The sequence below is a fragment of the Ixodes scapularis genome, unplaced genomic scaffold (assembly GCF_016920785.2).
Source record: "Ixodes scapularis isolate PalLabHiFi unplaced genomic scaffold, ASM1692078v2 PGA_scaffold5__190_contigs__length_132052651, whole genome shotgun sequence".
Taxonomy (NCBI): Eukaryota; Metazoa; Arthropoda; class Arachnida; order Ixodida; family Ixodidae; genus Ixodes; species Ixodes scapularis.
Window position 1 is genome coordinate 20,027,734 of NW_024609880.1, and position 21,633 is coordinate 20,049,366.

Consider the following 21,633-nt stretch of genomic DNA (forward strand, 5'->3'; position numbering starts at 1 on the left):
ACGGTACAACTCGTACCTGAGACCAGTACAGCCAGCTTCACCACACTGAAAACTCAGGCTACAAACTATCACAACGATTTTATTTGCATAGAAATTTTAACCACTCCTTTAGTGGTTTTAACAATAAAAAATGGTAAATCCAAGGCTGAATAACTAACTGAAAATAGTCAGCCAAGAACCAAGTGTCTCGTATATTGAAGGCACCATGGTGCCTTCAATATACGAGACACTAACTAGAAAGAAAAGACTGACTAGACAATAAAAACATTCAGCGTGTGGCGCAACATAAAGTCCTAAGGAAAACACAGTTTCACCTTCCATCCCAGCACAGGGGGGAGGGGGGGGGGGCTATGAGTCACCCCAGGCAATCCAGCGCTGGGAGGGTAGCACGTGATGTTCTGGTTGGGCAGAGATCAAGGAAACATGGCACTCTCTCAACGGTGGATTGGCTGGGGTGGCTGGTAGCATCCGCTGCGCTTGGAGAGGAGGTGAAACTAAGTATAAAAGAGAATTTAAAAAAAAAAACAAAAAAACATTCATGGTGCGGTCAAATATGCTCGAGGCACCATACTGTCGGTCAAATATGCCCGAGTGAAGATTAAAAAAGTCCGACTATACAAGAAAAACAAAAAAACATTGCATGGTGCCTTTACTATGCCTGAGGCACTAAAGAAGATAAAAGAAAGTCTAAATACTAGACATGACTCAACATGGGCTGGAAACTGGACTCTCCCAACTGTGGGTTTGCTGGAATGGACGTAGCGTCCGCCACACTTTGACAGAAGGTGAAACCAAATATAAAAAAGAATTTAAAAAAAACATTCAGGGTGTGGTGCAACGCCTGTCTGTCAAATATACCCGAGGCACCACACTGTAAAGATTAAAGTTTAACTACACAAGAACGAAAAAAACCATTGCATGGTGCTTTCAATATATTCGAGACACTAAACAAGATAAAAGAATGTGACTAGACAATAAACACATTCAACGTGTGGCGCGACATAAAGCCCTGTAGTTAACACATTGTTTCACCTTCCGTCCGAGCGCAGCGGAGGCTACAAGCCACCGCAGCCAATCCAGCGTCCGGATGGTATCACGTAATGTTCTGGTTGGGCGGAATTCAAGGAAACGTGACACTCTCTCAACGGTGGGTTGGCTGAGATGGCTGGTATCATCCGCTGCGCTTGGAGAGAAGGTGAAACCAAGTATAAAAGAGAATTTAAAAAAAAAAAACATTCATGGTGCGGTCAAATATGCTCGAGGCACCATACTGTCGGTCAAATATGCCCGAGTAAGGATTAAAAACGTCCGACTAGACAAACACTAAAAATACTATTGAATGGTTATTTCAATATACCCAACACACTAAACAAGACAAAAGAAAGTGACTAGACAATAAAAACATTTGTGTGGAGCAACATAAACCCCTAAAGCCTTCCATTCGAGCGCAGCGGAGGCTATGAGCCACACCAGGCAATCCAGCGTCCGGAGGGTATCACGTGATGTTCTGGTCGGGGGGAGCTCAAGCAAACATGACTCTCTCTCAACAGTCGGTTGGCTGAGATGGCTGGCAGCCTCTGCTGCGCTTGGACAGAAGGTGAGATCAAGTATAAAATAATTAAAAAAAAAAAATTCGTGGTGCGGTGCGACGCCTGTCGGTCAAATATGCACAACATAAAAACATGAAGGTAAAAAATTGCACTAAAAAAGAATAAAAGAAAAAAAAATTCTTCGATTAGAAAAGCGCCAGAAAACAAGGACAACAGGAAGAATAGACGAAACGATGCGCTGTTGTCCTTGTTTTCTGGCGCTTTTCTAATCTAAGATAAACCAACTTGCCCAACTCAACATTCTTTTACAGAAAAAATTCACTCTGCACTGCGGCACCTGGCAGGGCGGCCCAGATCCGAAAGAAAGTTCGTCATTGTATTGTTAATCTGTCGCAGGCGGACAGCATGGTCTTCTTGGGGGTTGGCAGCCTCAGGGTTTGGGTGGTGGTTGATGTAGTAGCTCAAGGCGTCTGAAAGAAAATTGGATCAATAGTTACTAGTTAGAAGTAATGTAAGACCCGCATAAAATCAGAGTTCTTTTTTTTTCATATTTGTGCCATGTAAAATTTGCGGCTCGTATTATACGCGGGTCCCAACAATTTTCAGCTTCAATGAGGCGCGATCTAACGCAGTTTGACATAGTTTCGGTTTCAAAGCAATATGGTGTTCAAAATAGCTATCATCCCCATTAAAGGGTTAGGGAAACGAAATTCCAGTGCTTATTTTCTAGCTTGAATGTGTTGCATGTTGCACCCTAACCTCAAAAACACCAGTCTTCCGTTGAAAGGCACAAGAAAACTAATTCTAAAGCTAAATAAACAATCTTTCAATGTGCACCTGGTGGATGCATGCGGAGCCTATTTGGGAGCTAATCTGACAATGTTGGGGAACTTGCTACGTACTCGTAACATAGCAGATTCCCTCGGAGCAGCGCCGCCCTTTGGAATTTCAACATTTTCCCTTTTAGCTTACCACCTAGCTCAACTCACATATTGCGTATTGTACCAAATGGTCGAAGGAGACAGAAAGGAAGGACTCCCCTCTTTCTTGGACCCTCGTTCGTGCAACCGGAAACAGCCGTTCTCCCCACAGAAGATTAGCCAGTCCCTCAAAACACAAATGTTACTTTCCCCACCCCGTTCAGCCCTAAGCTGACAGTGTTGTGGAAGCTACGTCCTCCATGGGCCAGTCACATGCTCGGTTGTAACGCACCGACGCTATTGACACCACCACAACTCTGACAATGCCACCAAGGGCAAAGCTCATAACCACGCCTGCCTTGCTACTCCATGGACGCGAGAAATCTTTTCTTTCTGTTTTTGTTTGCACCGGATATCCCGACGCATCGCGCTCTCCATTCGCTTCTCTTCGAGCGCTTGCTCGAGTGCACCGTTTGGAACGAACAATATAGACAGTCATTCAAAATACAAACGTGTAATTATCATTTACGGTTATTATCCGTCATGCTTGACTCATTTCCAAACGAAATCTGAATATTTAAATTTTTGTTTCCGTACCCCTTTAAAATAGCAATGTCCGAGGTGCCACCATCTTCCGCAGTCAGGCTAGTTTTCGGGCCCGACGGTCCGAAAGCAACACTCTGCTGCCTTCAAAAGAAAAGTCATTTTGGTTGTGGAAGACATCGGCAACAGTGCTGCCGGATGACAATTCGCCATAAATGAAGGCAGCATCACCCGATGAGACGACAAACGCAAGCTGATCGCGTGCAACGAAACGAGAAGCTTTAGAGGCCCAATGAATGGAGTGTTCGCCGACGTCGAGGCACATCTCAGCGACTTTGTGAAAGAGCAATGTAAATGGCACCTTGCTGTAAACATCGAGCTGCTGCATGAGAAGGCGAGAGAACTTTGGCAAGCCGACCCCCCACTGTGTTGCTTGCTCTATTCGCCGCGCCAAGTTTTCACTGCATCGGCGCACGCTCGTCTCTCGCCCTTTCAAGATGTGCGGGATTTCAGATGCACTTGACGGCACCGAAGCTGAAGACGACTGCCTTTGGGAAGAGGCGTCGAACAAGGAGTCTCATGGAAGTGATGACAGTGGTTGAGGTTTGATTACGACACAAATAAACATTTTTCTTAAAGGACAGATGCAAAGGAAAAAAACATTTCTTGTAAACAGGCTAGATGGAAAAAGAATATTATAAAACGAATTTAAAACAAAGAAAAAAAATTTAGCTATATTTACGGCACAAAACGAATTTGTATCTGGCGCTCGCGGGTCAAAGTCACGCTGCCGCCGCCGCACGCTGAGCGTTGTGCGACGCCGCTTCAACGCGTTTCTCCGCACCACCGTCTCTGCACAGCACACAGGTCTATCACGTCGGCTTATGCTTTTCCAGGGATTTCCTTTGGGCTGTAGAAGTTTACTTATTAACCTTACTTTTTTGTTATACTTCAAACAAAGATGAGTAAGTTACTTTTAGAGGCCATAGGAAGCTTCCGAAAGAGCACAAGCACCACGTGATAAATATGGGCCAGTCACGTGATAAGTAAGGGCCATTGTTCCGCGGCGCCAACTATAAATTCGTATAGCGCCGTAAATATAGCTCTAAAAATTTTTTTTCTTCGTTGGACTCTCAATTTGTTGTGTGCCACATGCAAAATTGGGAAAAAAAATTACGAATGTACCTCACTGCTTGAATCCAAATGAAACCGGCCGCCGGTCTTTCGAAGTTCGAAGAACTTCGAACTTTCACCCTAAAAGTTCGAGTTCGAACTTTTGACTTTTCTGGAATCAAAAGTTCGACAATTTTCGAATTCTTTAGATTAATAAGTTCGAAAGTTCGAAAATTATCGACTTTCTCAGCGTAGAAAGTTCGAAAGGGTTTGAACCTTTTAGTGCAACAACTTCGAAAGTTCGAAAATAATCGAATTTTTTAGTCTATCAAGTTCGAAAGTTCGACAAGCATCGAATTTTGCTGCGTCATAAGTTCGAAAAGCATCGAACTTCTCAGTTTAATAAGTTCGAAAATTTGACTTCGGTCGAATTTGCCCATATGGAAAGTTCGAAAATTCGAAATCGTTCGAACCGCTTGATTCGATCATCGAAACTTCGATTCGAAAAAAGTTCGCGACATCCCTATTAAAAACCCTGAATTTTGATACTGCCAGTTGCACAAACCAGACTGGTTTTTATATTTTCCTGGAATCCTTGGACAAGTTGTGTTTTCCTCTTCTATTTTGATTCAAACTTTTGTTCGTAAATGTCGCAGAAAGGTGTCTTCCTCCCCTCATCAGAAAAACGAGGTAGCCTCCCTATTATACAAGCTCTTGATGCTGGTGGCAGATTGAAGACAGAACAACAAAGTTTTGTTCAAGCATTTGAGAGTGCACATGATAAACACTATTCAAAAGCCACCTCTGCATCACATATCTAAATTCTGAAGATACACCAAAACACATAGCTTACTTTTTACTGCGGCCACCTTCCTTGGTGTGAGTGCTTGCTTTGCTGCGGCTCCAAGTTTGGCCAGGCGACGGCTGGCTTGGCCTGTCACGCTTCTTTGCCGCAGCTCTTCGATGGACCAGATGCACCGCATGAGATCTTTAGTGAATCTCTGGTCACTTGGCAGTTTCAAAAGGTGCGTCATTTTTGTTTCGGAGAGGTAGACATCGTCTCCCAGATGAATCTGTGACAAAAGGCACGCAATAATAAGGAAGGATTCTATGAAGAAAGCAGGATTTTGCAGAAATCATTTCGTAATATTGGTCGGTTTCAGGACATGCAATGCTTTAGTCACTCTAATGTTAAGGCCCGTTCACACGCTTGCAACCTCTTAGAACCGAGTGCCTTGGAACCTCTTAATCTCTCTTACGACAAGAGGCAGTCCAGCATATTTTCTACTTCTCTTGTGCATTATCCTTTCTTTCTTGGCTCGAAAAACGTTTGTCAACGTTATAAACGAGCCTGGTATTACAAACATTTGACCTCGGAAATCCAAAACCTCCGCTCTTGTGAAATGCAGTTCCAGAGTCACCACATAGGTGTTACCAGCATGCCAGTGTGCTCTCTTGTCTTAAGTAATTTTAAGAGGTTTCAACAGGTCTCATCTCTCCTGGTCGTACTCGATTGCAAGTGTATGAAACGGCCTCAAGTAACCAAAACACATGATGTCAGTTCAGTCCTCTCTGAACTTTAGTGCTTATATATTAGTCACCGATGTGCACAGAGGGATTGGAATACTGATTAGTGCGCCAAGCGCTGCGAAGAGGAGAAATCTCGAGTCATGACAGATGCATGCGGCACCTGCCGCGGAGAGAACGCCGAGAATGTCAACACATCGCACTTCTCGTAAGAGAGAGCAGTAGCTATGCTGATCATTGCAAGGCATTTCCTCAGCAGATGCACGGAGTGCTGGCTGATTCTCCCCTTACAAGGACAATGAAAAAAAAAAAATGTAAACCAGTCACTTACATTCCCTTGCCTGACTTCATAGAGTGGTCGCAGTGGACCCTGGACAGCTGCATTCAGCTGGTGTGCTGTCCATAAAATATAAAAGTGTGTGCACTGATGAGATGAAATGGTTAGCTTGATTTTAGGCAGAATTTACAGAAACTCCCTAAGGATTCACAAGTACTTGACAAAGCATAAGTACAGCCTGTTCAAGGCGAACTCCATTCAACCTAAAATTTTGGGATTACGACGAACCCACATAGGAAAGGACTACAGTAAAACCTCGTTATAACAAAATGGGATAGAACAAACTAATGGATATAACAAAGCAATCATAATTCCCCTTGCTTGCTAATAGCGGAAAGAAATGGACATTGGCTATAACAAACTAATGGTTATAACAAAATAATTATGACCGCTCCTTCAACTTTGTTATAACGAGGTTTCACTGTATACTGTAAGTGGGGACAACTTTCTGCGGCTATGAAGTTAGGGGGGCACTAAAGGAGGTTTCTGAGGTTGTTTTGGTGATAACTCACTTTAGAGCTCTAGGCAGCCAAAAAATTACAAAAGCATGATCATGCGCAACCTGACCGAACGACACACGGTGCTCAACAGCTAATCACAACTGCTCGCTTCCCACATGTATTTACCATGTATGTTAGTGTCCCAAATTAGCACTTCCTACGGCACCAGAAATTTGAATGACAGCATTCCGACTAACAAAAAAGCAGCAAAAACTCGTCATCGCTCGCCAGCGCTAACAATATCGCGCTTTGTACCCAACTGCTTTCTATGAGAAAACAAACGCTGATATCAATACAGTATAGACCACTTGCAACGTAACCGCTTATAGTGCAGGACCGGGTATAACGCGGCTTTTTTAAACCACCGGTTCGCCTCCCATAGAACTCCATGTATTTACATACCGCTTAAAATGCAGGCGCGCAAAGGGAAATACCGGTTATAGTGCGGTTTTTGGAACAGCGCGCCGACTGACCGGCGCTGCGAGCACGCTTCCCTGTGCGACACTAGATAACGGCACAAGCCGCAAGCGGCACTCGCAGGGCAAGGAGATTGCTCGAAGAAGCGAAGAGAGGCTTCAGTTGCCATAGCGACGGAGGGACGCACGCACGTGTCGTTCATGTGCGTGCGTCCCTCCGCTGCGTTGGAAACAAACAACCGCAACGAGAGACCAATCGCAGGTCAAGGAGAAGTGTTCGCGCGCGTTGCATGCTGGTCGCGGACCGGCTGCTTCTATCCGCAAACATGGCGTCGGTGGTGATCGTCGACATAGACGGCATGGTAGAAGCTCATCGTTCCGCGTAAAAGCGCTATCCTTGACTGTGAATTTTCGTTGTGTGTCGCTATGATAACCCAGCACGTACTAGAAGGGAAGATCCACCTACTCGTGCGGCGATGTTGTGGTGGCACTCTCAAGACGGCAGAAACGCCCATGTCGTCGTGTTTGTTTACTTCGACTACAGTGGTGCTTTCTAAGCATTTGTGTTTTCGAACATCGTCCGGATTTCTTATTTGGAGCATTTCATGCCTGTGCTCAAGTTGAAGGTATTACTGGCGCGTACCGTATAAAGGATGCGAATTTTCCTGCGTTTTCATCGCCGGAGAAAAGTGATTAGGGTTAGCAATCCTGAACGCTCGCAACGTCCGTCCGCAACCCGCGACGCGTTAAAAGGCTGCGCCAGGCAAAAGTCACTAATTTCTTTCAAAATGTGTGACACACTTGAGAGAGAAGTGTACTAGCCTGGTGAAATAAAGACTTTCCTCAAACTAAGCTTAATTTTTCATCTAACATAAAATAAATTCTTTTACAAAGGTAAGTTGTCTGATGGCATGTATTTTGGCCTGAAAAATTGCTGTTTCGGTTACAGTGCGGTACCGCTTATAGTGCGGATTTTTGCGACTCCCGCGACATACGTTATATGCGGTCTACACTGTACAATCATCAGACTTTGATGGCTCGGTTTACCAAGATTTCCAGCTTCGCCATGAACAGGACGTTGAGGAAGAGCCGCTGGTGGGGCAGGGTGTTGGTCCAGAGGAGGTGCTGCCACAGGGATGGGAGCGGGGCGATCCAAAAGGGGGACAGCTGCAGGGGCAGGAACGGGCTCTTGATCCAAAGGGGGGGCTGGAACGTTGTGTTGATCCATAGGGGGGGCTGCTGCAGGGGCGGGGGCATTGTGTTGATCCATCGGGGGGACAGCTACAGTGGCGGGAGCAGGGTGCTGAGGCAGAGAGGGTGCCGCTGCAGGAATGGGAGAAGCAAGGAGTAGAGCTGCCATTGACACGAGACCAAGGGAGGCAGCTGATGCTAGAGCACGCGGAAAAGATGGAGACCTATTCATTAATTTCGATCATTTAAACAAGCTCCTGGCTTTGAAGAACCTCAGCATCTTTAGAATGCCTGAAAACTGTATAGCTGAAAGATGCTTTATGGCCTTTACTGATTTAGCCTCCAACATCCAAAAGCGTGGCCTTTAATCTTCCCTGCGACATCAGAATGTCAGTAACCCAGACTTACCAGAGTGCGACACAGAAGCAAGATCAGACCCATGGCGGCTGTTCGAAGCATGACGACCTAAAAAGTAAATACAATAATTGGTTCCTGGCTTTGCAAAACCTCAATATCTTTAGAATGCCTGAAAACTGTATAGCTGAAAGATGCTTTGTGGCCTTTACTGATTTAGCCTCCAACATCCAAAAGCGTGGCCCTTAATCTTCCCTGCGACATCAGAATGTCAGTAACCCAGACTTACCCGAGTGCGACGTAGAAGCAAGATCAGACCCATGGCGGCTGTTCGAAGCATGACGACCTAAAAAGTAAATACAATTATTGGCTCCTGGCTTTGCAGAACCTCAATATCTTTAGAATGCCTGAAAACTTTCTAGCTGAAAGATGCTTTATGGCCTTTGCCGATTTAGCCTCCAACATCTAAAAGCGTGACCTTTAATCTTCCCCGCGGCATTAGAATGTCAGTAATCCAGACTTACCCAAGTGGGACGTAGAAGCAAGATCAGACCCATCGAGAATGTTCGAAGCTTGATGACCTAAGGAGTAAATACAATTATTGGCTCCTGGCTTTGCAGAACCTCAATATCTTTAAAATGCTTTCTAGCCGAAAGATGCTCTATGGCCTTTACCGATTTTGCCTCCAACATTCAAAAGCATGGCCTTTAATCTTGCCCATGACATTAGAATGTCAGTGATCTAGACTTACCCGAGTGTGATGTAGAAGCAAGATCAAAGCCATCGCGGCCGTTTGAAGCTCGACGACCTGAAAAGGAAATACAATTATTGATTAGCGCATGAAAAGACATGCTCTGAAGAGCAATTTACCAAGGGACACTGCAGCTCCGTTCTGTGAAGCCTTCTTACGGGCCACTTCTGCAAAAAATGGAAGTAGAAGCAATGGAAACACTGTTACACAAACGAAATCCATAAAACAGGGGTAGGACAGAAAAAAAAAAATTATTTTGGAGTAATTTTTGGACGAGGAAAATTTGCGTTTTGCAGCAGCTTAGGACCAAAATATCCCACATTTCAGAACAGAAAGCATTGAAAACGCAGCTTTGATTATGGCCACTGCGCCCCAAATAAGTGAGCTTGACCACTGCACTGGAAACGCTGTCCATCACGGTAAGTTCAAAATGGCATCACCGTCCATATTTGCAAATAGGTTAAAAAAAGCATCAATATTATGCAGTAAAACCCAGCAGAAAACAATGATTTGGGAAAATGTAACCATTAAAGGGGCTATGACGAATAGATTATTCTTGATATGGAATGCTCATAGGCTACTTAGTAGATACACCAATTGTGCTATTTTTAGAGCTCTGGTAATTGCAATAATCGGTTTATAAATTTTTATCATTTTCATCTGGCGACCAGGCAACACTGCACAAGTTACTCACACCCATGGCGTCCATAAACCACATGATCATGAACGCTCTCTCATTCAAGGCGCCCCCATGATCGCCCAAGCTCTCCCTCGCCGCGGCACAATCAAAACCGCTCACGCAGCACGGTAACCGACACGCTATTCTTGCTCTCGGCCCCGGCCCGTTCACCTTCCACCCTGCATGTGCCTGCGAGACATTCTAGGACGACGGTGACCACGCCGAGTTCGTCCATAACTCGCATCTCTGGAGCTGGTCGCCAGCGGGTTGCAGTCAAAATGAACAGCTTCCAACGTCTCTTGATAGCAATCACCCTCATTGCTGCTGCGGTCAATGTCGAACACTTTGACAAGGCGAGCAGCAATGCCGTAATCGTCACAGACCGTATGCTTGAAAAGCGGAAGGTAAACGAGGAAGCTGAAGCTCGAGACGCCATGAGAGCCAAGTCTGTGAGCTTGCGCAAGGGGACGCCGCGTGGGAGGCTGGTGAAGTCACCAGCCTCCCAGCCAGGGTGGCATTTTGAAATAGGGCGGGTCCGAGGGACCCGCATATAAATCGATTCATCCACGAAACTAACGCGCCACTCTCAAAACAAGCTTAGGAGGATTATAGAAACATACAATGGGTCCTAACAGTACAGTTATCTCATTTTATTTTTGGCATGTCATAACCCCCTAAAGGTGTATCCACACGACGGACCAAATTGCTGTTTCGGTCCGCGGGCCGCGCATCACGTGATCTTACGTCACCGGTTTTCGAGGTCCGCCGGCGGTCCGCGGACCGCGCTTCTGAGAAATGCCAAGTGACTTTTTTCGCCCGAACCTTGGCGGCGGACCGCGGCGTTTTTAGTATAATTGAAGTGCCAAGTCTGGCAACAAGCTGACTTTTGTTGTTTGGACTGGAATCCAAATCCAAAGTCGTTTTCTTTTGGCGCCAACTGGTGAAGACGAAGAAGACCAACCTTTTGTTGTGCTTCGATGGCGGTATGGTGTGACGATGCAACTTTTTACTTAATCGCGCTCGTGGAGCAATTCCCCGCTCTGTGGGACAATAGATGCATGCCCTTTCCGGTTCACTTAAGTCCTCCACGTCCTCAATAGTCAACGCCAGGGCCACCGCGGCCAAACGTCTCTTTCGTTCAACCTCCATCTTGGCTCCTTACAAATAGCCTCAAAGCAGCTCGCTGCATGCGTTTGGCGGAGCTGTGAGGTCGAGGGTTAGTCTGGCCCGTTCGCTCTGTCAATCTCTTTTGGTCCGCCGTGTGGATGCTCATTTCAGCCGGGCGGTCCGCGGGCCGCGCATCACGTGATCAATCGGTCCGCGGCCCGGTCCGTCGTGTGGATACACTTTAAGGGATGTCGAACCGAAATCTGGATTCCACAAAACATACAGCAAAAGCGTGCAATGGGATGCTACAAACACCAAAACATCACTCATCAGCAATATCTCTAACAAATGACTGTATTTAAAAAAAAAAAAAAGGCGTACTTGACAGAAATGTTTACGTCTCTTTTCTCTGAGGAGAGGCAACGGCCCTCGCGTCTTCACCTCGCCACCTTGAGGGGGCGAAGCGAAGAGAGGAGGAAACAAGATATCTTCACGTCACGCGCCTCGTCGGCCTGGTTCAATCTCGGCCTCTTTTTCCAAAAATATGGCCGTCCATTCGAGATATCGCCCAACGAGTAATGTTGTAGTGATTGTAGCGTCCAGACCTACATCTGCATTTTTTTTTTGTTTTTTTTTTTAATCCAAATTTTGGTTTACGATCCCTTAAATGATATTGAGGAATTTCAGATGAATTTTATATCGGACTGAGTTTGATGGCCATACTAATGCAGAATTTTAAATTATAGTTCTGCATTTCTTTAAATAAGCATTTGACACAATTAAGACGAAAGAGTGTCTAAGAGAGCAAATAGTTCAAAGCCGATTGGGCTAACCCAAATACTGCCCGCACCTTGCTGCTCCTAACACGGCAATGCAAGGCAGCAAAGCCCACCAAGCATGAAGGCCGTGACAGTGTGCACAGTGGTTAAGAGATAGGCAAGAAACGATTTGTAATTTCCCCCAAGTGCCCTGGCGCACATCCGACCAATAGACGATTTGCTATTTTCCCAAGCGCCCTGGCCCGCGCGCGAGGAATGGTGGGGAGACTGTCCCTCGCCTGGCCGCCCTGCCTTGAGATCGCATTGCCTCCTCTTAATCCTCTGTTTTTCAATTCCATTACTTACTTTTATCTATTCAAGCATATTTTTTTACGGCTTCTAAGTGTTTTTATTCTCATAGTATTTGTGTCTTTATTTTTCCTTTTTCGACGAGAGTGCCAATGGACAACACGCCGCTTCGCGCGTCGTTCCCCAGGTGAGTACTACCGTTGCCACTGATTCCTATCGCGCTGTTCATTATAATTCAATTTGACCCGCATGCAGTCGAGAGGAGCCATTTATGAACACCCGCGTGCATGTCATAGAGATAGGCAGAGGTCTGAATCAACAATCGCGACGCGAGAGCCCAGTACGCTGTGATTTGGCCGCCCGCACTCGCTCCGTTGACTCGGACTGTAGCGTGTGCCTTCGAGTGCTGCTTGCTTGACCAAGATACAGCACGCCGCTTTGTCGCCGCGGATCATTTGCCCGAATGCCTGCGAAACCGTAACACCATTCAGCATATCCAACGCTGCGGCGCCTGACAACTGCATGCAGTTGTCAGCACTTGAAAAAGGGTGTTTGCAACTGAAAACCGCTTAGCCTTAGCATATAGATCAGGGGTGGCCAAGCTGCGGCTCCCGAGCCGCATGCGGCTCTTCGCGTGTTAAAGTACAGCTCGCAACTCCCTCCCCTGTTCCCCCCCCCCCCCCCCCCCCCCCCGTTAAAAAGAGAAATGGAACGCGTTTTAAATCGAAAGACAGGTTGCGGGATTGTAGTCTTGTGCTACTGCTACCTTACGTACAGAGGGACTGCTTTTGACTCGGATAGATTAAAAGTAGTTCGAGTTCCGTTTATTTGTCTGAACAAAAGCCCCCCCCCCCCCTACCCCCCCTTGCGGCTCTTGGAAGTTTCGTGGTTTTGTTTACGGCTCTTAGGCCGGGTCAGCCTGGCCACCTCTGATATAGATTAAGAAGGCATACCATAAGCGCCTGACAACTGCTGCAGTTGTCAGGCGCCGCAACGTTGCGTATGCCTCAGCTTCGCAAACGTTCGGACAAATTATTCGCGGCGACAAAGCGGCATGCTTATGTTGGTCAAGTAAGCGGCACTAGAAGGCATACGTTACAGTGCGAGTCAACGGAGCAAGCGCGGGCAGTCAAATCACAGCGCACCCGGCTCTCGCGTCGCGATTGTTGATTAAGAGCTCTGCCTACCCCTATGACATGTGCGCGGGTATTAATAAACTGCTCCCCTCAGCTGCACGCGGGTCAAATTGAACCAAAATAAGCAGCTAACAGCACGAAAGGAATCGGTAGCAACGGTAGTACTCACCCGAGGAACGACGCGCGAAGCGACATGTTGTCCTGTCGGCATTCCCGTCGAAAAAGGCAAAATAAAGGCACCAATACTATATATTTACAAGAAATATTGCACGCAGAAGAGAATAGAACCACTTAGAAACAATAAAAAAATACACTGGAATAGATAAAATTAGGTAATGGAATCGAAACACAGAGGATTAAGAGGAGGCAAGCGACAAGGCAATGCGATCACAAGGCAGAGCGGCCAGGCGAGGGACAATCTCTCCCATAATCCCTCGCGTGCGGGCCAGGGCACTTGGGGGATTTTGCAAAAGGTCTATTGTGGGAACAGCGTTTTCGTATGCCCAGTCCCCCGGCTGCTCTTCGATCAGATTGCCTTCCGTCGCCGTGCATGTCCTCTTTATCTTCGTTATTTAGCGTTAATTCTTTTTTTTCACATAATCTAGTTCATTATTTTCTTTTATATGTGTACTTATTTCGTTCTCCATGCCGTATTTTCCGTGCAAGATTCGCTCTTGTGTGTACATTTTGTCGCTTTCAAAACGAGTGTTGAGGGACGCCAGGCTGCTTCTGAAGCGAGTATTACTGTTTTCACCATGCACTATCCCACCATTAGCTCACTTATCTACCTGCATGCAATCACCAGACAATAGTCTCACAAACCAGTGAACATGTCACCACTGAAAAACAAAACCGTAATTGCAAAGCGAAGGCAACAGTGCTTGGATTTGGCCGTTTGCGCTCGCTGTGTGAAATGTGAACATATGACATCAGACTACTGTTTGCGTGCCCAATATGGAAGAGGCTGCTTTGTCATCACGAATAGTGCATTTGCACGATCCTTTCCTGGCTTGCCGCAGTTGCGATCTGATGGCCATGTCTGGACTGCGATTTTCGTAAACAGTCGTATCTTCACCAAAACACACCTCAGGAGCAGCGAAAGAGGCGGTTTGGCGTCCATCAATGCCCACGTCGAAAACGACAGAAAAAACATGCAAGAGCAAATCGTACACAAAAAATACAGTAGGCAGAACGAAATAAGTACACTTATAATCACGAAAAAAAGACTGAGTCAACAAACACCCTTCCCACAAATCCTAGGACGCACGCCGTGGCATCTGGGAAAATGACATTGTCTATTCGGTTGTCGCAAAACTCTCAATGGTGCAATACACTGTGCCGAGCCTCCAGATGCGTGCGACGAGTTTAGGCACATGCGCAGGAGATGTATAATGTCTGCAGCAAAGAAAGAAACCCAATTCAAGTGAAATGTTTCACTAGCATTTGTTGCCGGCTCATTTTCGTTATTTACTTCAAATGTCTCCTACCAAAAGGCAGGCATGTTTCTAGTTAGGGACAACATTTCTTGGAATATCACAAACGATGAGGACATACGCACGACTATGACGCTCGTGCCCATAGCTTTTGACTGCATTGCCAAGAAAGGCGGTCCCCGAGTGCTCACTCGCCGCATCTTCCCTGGTGCTGGGGAATTTGGCACAGTCTAGTGGCAAAGCTGTCACACCCCTGATAAGACCGGTTCAAAGAAGCATACCAATCTTGTCCAGAAGGGCAAGGCCTAGCCGCCTGCTGTATTCCTTTTCCTCTCTCAAGCGCTTTCGAAGTTGGACAATGACTGCATTTTTTTGACGAAGTGAATTAGTCTCTTCATCACTCTCGCTGCTCTCTGACCTCGTTCTCTGAAATGAGAATAGCAATAAGTGGGTTCTATGAGCGCATAAAAATTGTTTATTTAATTTTCTACTTAAAGAGAACGTTAATTATTCCCAGGCTTTTTCACCTTGGAGGTTTCTGTCCTGTTGGAGTTGTAGTCTTCGCACAATTTCTTTTGAGCAATAAGCTGTGCTTGTTTTCCGTTCTTTGGGTTTTTTGACGACGTCTGTGCACCCAATGGAAAATATTACGCCAATTACATTATTGTTTCCTAAAGGTTGACAAACAACTAGCACTTTGTGCCATGCAGAACACCCTTCTCCAATGTCCTTCTCTCTCATCTACTTGCACAATGTAGCCTAAAACAGTACGATGAGCCGATGCACAGGCTCCGAAATTTCTATTTCGTGAAATTCTATAAAAGGTGTCTTCAAACTTATGCCTCGATTTATTCACAACATCTGTAGTCAAGACAGTCTATGAAATATTTTAGCTCTATGCTCCGTTCCATACATAGCGTGCAACGCAGTCAAAGCTAGTGCACCGGTTTGCACTGCCGACCATTCGTACGTTTGCCCCATAAGATAGTGCTGCCCTGTAAAAAACAACAAAGTAAAAAAATGTGCATCTTCGGAGCTAGTAACTGATAGCGGCGTTACAATTTCGACGAAACACCAATATATTTTTTTCTTTTCTTTTTCAATAAAAAGGAAAAGATAATGTTAACTACTTTAAATTGTTTTCCGTTTTCATTGGTGCGGCAGCCACTTCGGGCTTTTGGGTTGTGCGGCTGGCCCCTGCCTCGCCGGTTTTGAGAACAGTCTTACACAGCAAGCCCAAGTACCTCTCCTGCTTGGTTATTTTCAAAGATTCGTTGTGCGGAGATCTCGAAAGAGTGCGAGCAGGTGAGCGCCAATGTGTATATGAGTACAAGAACAATTTTCCCAGAGACGTGTCAGTCCGTGAAGCCCTGGAGACTGTCAGTAACGACACCGGAGCGTGCGGCCATACTGTCGCAAAGTGCAAGGCACAGTGTCTATCTGGCAAGGTGGCATTTCCGAAGCGAAGACCTTGCAACGCGAGTTTTGAGCACGTGGACCGTGTTGTGAACTGCCTTCAGTTATGTCTGGTGTTAAAATCGGCCTTATGGCTTCAAAGTGAAACAAGCCTTAAGAAGGAACCGCGCCGGTGATGAATAGTGCCTAAGGCTCAGTTTGCTTGCAGGACCTTAAGGCCCTTTCACATTCTTTCAACCGAGTATGACCGAGAGAGATGAGATCTGTTAAAACTTCTTAAAATGTTAAGGACAAGGGAACACACTGGCATTTTGGCGCCATCTATGCGGTGACCCTGGAACTGCGTTTCACAAGAGCAAAGGCTTTGCGGGATTTCTAAGGTCAAATGTGCGTAATACCTATAAGAACGACTCGTTTATAACGTTGACAAAAGCTTTTTGGGCCAAGAAAGAAAGGATAATGCGAGAGAGAAATAGAAAACATGCCCGACCGCCAAGTTTACACTTGTACCCAATGGATGGCACCAGTGTGTCCTCTTGTTGTAATAGATATTAAGAGGTTCTAACAAAACCCGATTCTAAGAGGCCACAAGAGTGTGAACGGGCCTTTAACCTTGGTTGGCTAGGCAGACAATGCCCGTGGCTGCATTTCGGTGCGTCTGGTTTCTTCTGCCTAAAGGCCCGTTCACACTCTTGCAACCGAGTACGACCGAGAAAGACCAGACCAATTTTTAAGCCTCTTGCGACCTCTTAGGACCGGATGCACTGTAGTGGAGCTGGTCCTAAGAGGTCGCAAGAGGCTTAAAAACCGGTCTGGTCTCTGTCGGTCGTACTCGGTTGCAAGAGTGTAAACGAAACTTTAGGGACCGTAACCTTGGTTGGCTAAGTGGACGACGCATGTGCCCGTGGCTGCATTCCGAGGCCCCTGCTTTCCTTGAAAAGAAAACAACACTTGACCCTGACCTCGAGTGCCATGTGGTGTGTACGCGTCTATTGTGAATCACTCTCAGTTCATGGGGCGCCGGCACCAGAGCAGCGAGAAACTGCCGTCTGGATGACTTCCATACACCAGCGCCAGCATTCCAACTCTTAAGAAAACTTGGATGAAGTCGCATCCCAGTATTCGTTATATAAAGGCCCGTCCACTGCACTCTCAAGGTACTCTCAGATTTTCACGGTATCATGTAAATAAACGGTTTAAGCTGACACCCTGGATCTCAACCATTCTTACGTTTTAATGGGGCCGGCACTAGGTTCAAGCGGAACACCAACCCCTAGTCTACCCCCTTATAAATAAAAAGAAACAAGAAAAGAGGAACTGACCTATGCACTTCCGCAATGCACACAATCATGCACAAAAATTATGTAAAAAAAAAAACAAATCTTACACGTTAAGTCGATTTGAGGTACCGCCACCGAGACGTCGGTATCGCCAGAGCAGCGCCTTTTACAGTTCGTCCCCGAAACGCGTAGAGTAACACATTTTTTAAATATTTTTTCATGTGCACTACTTCAGTACCTTTCCCAGCTTTGTACGCTATGTATGAAACGGAGTATAGTGAAAATCTAGGAGGCAGTAGGCAAGTTCTACCACGCAGTCCTGATGTTGGGCCGAGACCTAAACAAATATCAAAAAATTTGATTTGTAAGCTATGACTAATCAAGGCAGGAGTGACAGGCGGTACGCTACAAACTCCCTGACATCACTTGTACAGCAATATTTCAAAGGGATGGCCGTATTTTGGGAATGAAAGGGAGCAATTCAACAAGGCTGACGGGACATACTCTCGTCATGATTCTTCATTCCCTCTCCTCTTCGCTAAGTTGCCTTGAGAAAGTGAACCGAAGCAAGGAGAAAAGTGAGGCCGCTTCTCATTCTAAACTGTTCTGTGAGAATTGTGCCGCTCTTTGTCCTAATTACAGCCATCCGTCTGCAAGTGCTGCTGTGGGACGAATATTTCAGACACGAGCCTAATGTACTGCATTTGGGACAAGATGCTTGAAAAAAGTGCAATTAGTCAATACGTAATAATAATAAAAAAAAATTTCACTTAAAAAAATAAAAATCTGGAAACTTAGAATTTTACATATAAGCCAACTACTGAGTCTGCTCGGCTGGCTCAGAACAGATGCAGTGAGCAGCATTGGTGGCGTATGCAGCGCGTTGTCTGCTACTGAAGCTTAAGCGCGAAACACATGTACGACGGAACCGTCCGACCACGCAATACGACGGTCGGAGGCGAGGGTTTTCAAAGCTCTCCGATGCTACGAAAACCCTCGCTCCCAAAGTCATTTCGGCAGTCCGCACGTCGGATCGGACGGTTTCGTCGTACATGTGTTTCATGCTTTACTGCGTCTGCACTGAGCTTCCCGTTGCCCCAGCAGCTGTCAAAACGCGGAGCACCGTCCATCCATCAGCGAGTTCCCCCTAACAGTAGGTAGCTCTATACATTCCTACTGGCAAAGGCTTGCTGTATCAGCAAGCTTTTGCCAGTAGGTGGCACATTTCCATGTGCCAGCAGGCACATGGAAATTAAGCTATTTGAAACATGAACTTGCCTTCTGCATGGAGTCTCCAACTCCACCTTCAGGGAGGTTGTTGAGAATCCTTGGCACTGCTACTCTTGCCTTCTGCATTTTTTGGATGAGAAGTTCAACTGTCCCTGCGAAGATTGTGGGTAACGTGCCAAACCATAGCATTACTTTTGAAAATTAGAACAAGCAATCACGCACATCACATCACCCCGCACTAGTGGAGAACATGAAAGCTTCTTATGTTCTGATTTCAAAACGTCTTAAGATGGAGTGACTCCATTTTTAGCACACCAGCTTACGGAGCCTTTACTCGACTAGCATAGGTGTCTAATAGCGAGTTCGTTTCACACGCACTGGCGCTGTTCGAGTTCTCTCCCAGAATGCATCGCACTCGCAGAGTGTTGCACGGAGAACTGGAATCAAACGAACTCGCCAGATGCACCGAGTGCAGAAAACCAAGTCCAGAAAACTGATGCTGTCACCATCTATGTCATGGAAAAGGTACCAACCTCAAACCGAAAATAGTGTTTTTCTGTTCGGAGTCATGGGTGGAAATGCGAGAGTGCAGTCGCTACCAACGTTTATCTACAAACGTTGGTCGCTGCAACCTGTAGTTTATCATTTCGTCGTTTACCCTGAGACTGGGGGGTCTCAGGGTAAACGACGAAATGGTTGACTTCCACCAGCTAGCCTGTACTTTGACTCTTTTCTATAGTTTATATTTGCGATGACTTCAAGCAACTGGGCTGTCGTAAAGATGGTTACAGACGGCGTAAATTTCCGCAGCCAGCTGTCTACAAAGCGGCTGGTTGCGATCTCTTTATAGCCGCTTACACTGAAGAAAACTGATGATGCTGTCTGAGCAGAAGCTTGACCCATTTGAGCATGGTATCATACGTGAACCACTGAAAGGGTACGGCTTAAAAACTTGTCTCTTGGAATATCCAGCAAAACTTTTCGTGGGACTTTCGATTTCGATCATCATTACAGGTGAATCAGATATCAGCCGTGGTGAGGCGTCGAGAAAGAGCTTTCTCGAACAAAATACGACGGGGTACCTTAGCTTACGTAGGTAAATGGTAAACATTTGTCGACAAAACACGAGTTTTGTCGACAAATGTTCAATTTTTCACCCGCGCACGGATGGTGATAAACATATCGAGGGCCGCTGATGCGTCTGTTCTGAGCATTTCTTTACACACCGGTATATTTCAGCGTCTGTACGGCAACGGAGCGACTTAAAACCTGCAAATAAAGCACGGTTTGTCAGTTGCTTCCTTCATGAAGTAGCAGACGCTTACAATTCAAGCTCGCATTTGATTCCTTTGCCCGCGGGACCCGATTTCTATCAAAAAATCTACTTTTTTTTCCTTTCGGTTCCGCGACACATCGTAGCAGACGAGTCCTCGTCGTCTGCTCATCGCTCCTCGCCGGAGCGAGGCATGACGGGATTGCATTTTGGCGCACTCACGATTTCCTCGGTGCAGCGAGTCCATGCACGCGTGGGGTGTTGGCGCTGAAACGAACTCTTAAGCATGAAACACACGTACGACGAAACCGTCCGATCCGACGTCCGACCGCGCAATACGACGGTCGGAGGCGAGGGTTTCAACGCTCTCCGATGCTACGGAAACCCTCGCCCCCAAGGTCATTCCGGCAGTCCGCACGTCGGATCGGAGGTTTCGTCGTACATGTGTTTCGCGCTATAGAGTGCAACCACTCGCGGAGTGCCCGCTGAAACGAACCCGCTCCACGTTGCGAGTGGGCACGCGTGGGCACGAGTGCCGTGAAACGAACTCGCTATAAAACATTTCATGCGTGACGCTCATGGGTGGCGCTTCACCTTTGTTTTTGTTCCTCGAATGCAGCCTTCACACTAAAAAAGTACAGTACATGCATTCTAACACCCGTTTTCAAATAGCCCGAATTACAGCTTTTGTGAAACCATGTGCCTTCACTGCGCAAGTACTTGAACGATGGGGGCATTTGTTAGAAGTAAGGCGCACTTGTTCGTGCCCGGCCGCCCTGCTCCACGTGCGTATTAGCTCACACAAAAATCTCCAGAACCGACGATTCCTGAGCACGGTATCTTAAAAAAGGTATCACACGAATACACACACCTCCAAGCATCTCCACCGTCGCTTCGTAGTAGCCTTCTTCCCCTCCTTTCTCAGAGATCCAGAACGCTTCAAGCTTTTGTTTTGGGTTGCAGTCTTGATCATCCCTAGGCCTAAACTTCTTTATCATCGAGATCGGCATAACCAGTCGGCCACCGTCGGTAAACTTTACAAATGCGTACATCGCCCAACGGACGCCCACAACACCCGCGACGCAAAAAAACCGAGCGTACGGGCGGTCGAGGTCCAGCCGTCCACCTCTAACGGTCGAGCAATGATGGGGACGCGGGCAAGCAACGATAAAGCAATTATGGCGACGCAGACGGTCAAACGCAGGCACGCAAGAGACGACAGAAAGCGCGCGCAAGACAGGGACTGGGCTTGGCTAGGCTGCGCCCACTGGCTGCGCCTGTATGAATAGACAAATAAACAAAATTGACTTATTTTTATATTGGACGGTAGCTCGCGCCACCTAGGTTTTAAGAGACGAAAGCAGTTTTTTTTTGGCCTCTAACTTTTTATTTTGGTTTTGGTAAGTCTTGACATTTTGGCATCTTGCTGGAACTACGTTTTACTATACTCCGTTCCACCATCAGTCCAAGCGCAGTGGAGCCACCAGCTATTCCAGCCTATCCAGCGCCGGAAGAAAATCGCGTGACCTGCCGGTTGGGCAGAGCGGCGCAGGGAGCTCAAGGTCACATGACACTCTCTCTACGCGGGATTGGCTTCGATGGCTCCTAGCGTCCGCTGCGCTCGGACTGAAGGTTAAACGGAGTATAGTTCTATTTTATTTTTCCGGTGTAAGAAACCGGGTTCCGATTGCTCACAAACACCTAGAACGTAGTCAATCCAAGTCTCATTGACTATGGTCTCCATTATCCTTTCAACAGGTGGCGCCAAGTTCTTTGTCTGTTAAGTTTTAGCTGCAATGGAAAGCTCACC

The 21,633-nt window shown here is 46.6% G+C and overlaps 1 protein-coding gene across 4 annotated transcripts; it reads right to left on the reverse strand.

Moving 5' to 3' along the window:
• Positions 1–66: 66 nt before the first annotated feature.
• On the reverse strand, positions 67–21,184 carry LOC115326594 (actin cytoskeleton-regulatory complex protein PAN1). Of its 4 annotated transcripts, XM_040220869.3 has the most exons (14): positions 20,695–21,184; positions 18,599–18,702; positions 15,152–15,250; positions 14,906–15,050; positions 9,322–9,369; positions 9,203–9,259; positions 8,976–9,032; positions 8,741–8,797; positions 8,506–8,562; positions 7,954–8,229; positions 5,985–6,049; positions 4,980–5,199; positions 1,888–2,020; positions 67–471 (listed from the first exon to the last, which is right to left on the reverse strand). In XM_040220869.3, the coding sequence occupies exons 1-14, from the start codon at positions 20,873–20,875 to the stop codon at positions 435–437; spliced, it is 1,536 nt and encodes a 511-aa protein (XP_040076803.1). In that variant the 5' UTR covers positions 20,876–21,184; the 3' UTR covers positions 67–434. The 4 variants fall into 4 exon arrangements, with proteins under 4 accessions (XP_040076803.1, XP_040076806.1, XP_040076805.1 ...); XM_040220872.3 differs by lacking the exon at positions 15,152–15,250; XM_040220871.3 differs by lacking the exon at positions 8,506–8,562.
• Between the last annotated feature and the right edge of the window lie 449 nt (positions 21,185–21,633).

Bases quoted from the DNA above. Each gene is read 5' to 3' on its own strand.
- LOC115326594 (XM_040220869.3), bottom strand. From the start codon at position 20,875: ATGTACGCATTTGTAAAGTTTACCGACGGTGGCCGACTGGTTATGCCG. The intron at 15,051-15,151 runs GTGAAAAAGCCT...TTCTCATTTCAG, and splicing joins ACAGGACAGAAACCTCCAAG to AGAACGAGGTCAGAGAGCAG. The intron at 9,370-14,905 runs GTATGCTTCTTT...CATTTTTTGCAG, and splicing joins TGCCCTTCTGGACAAGATTG to AAGTGGCCCGTAAGAAGGCT.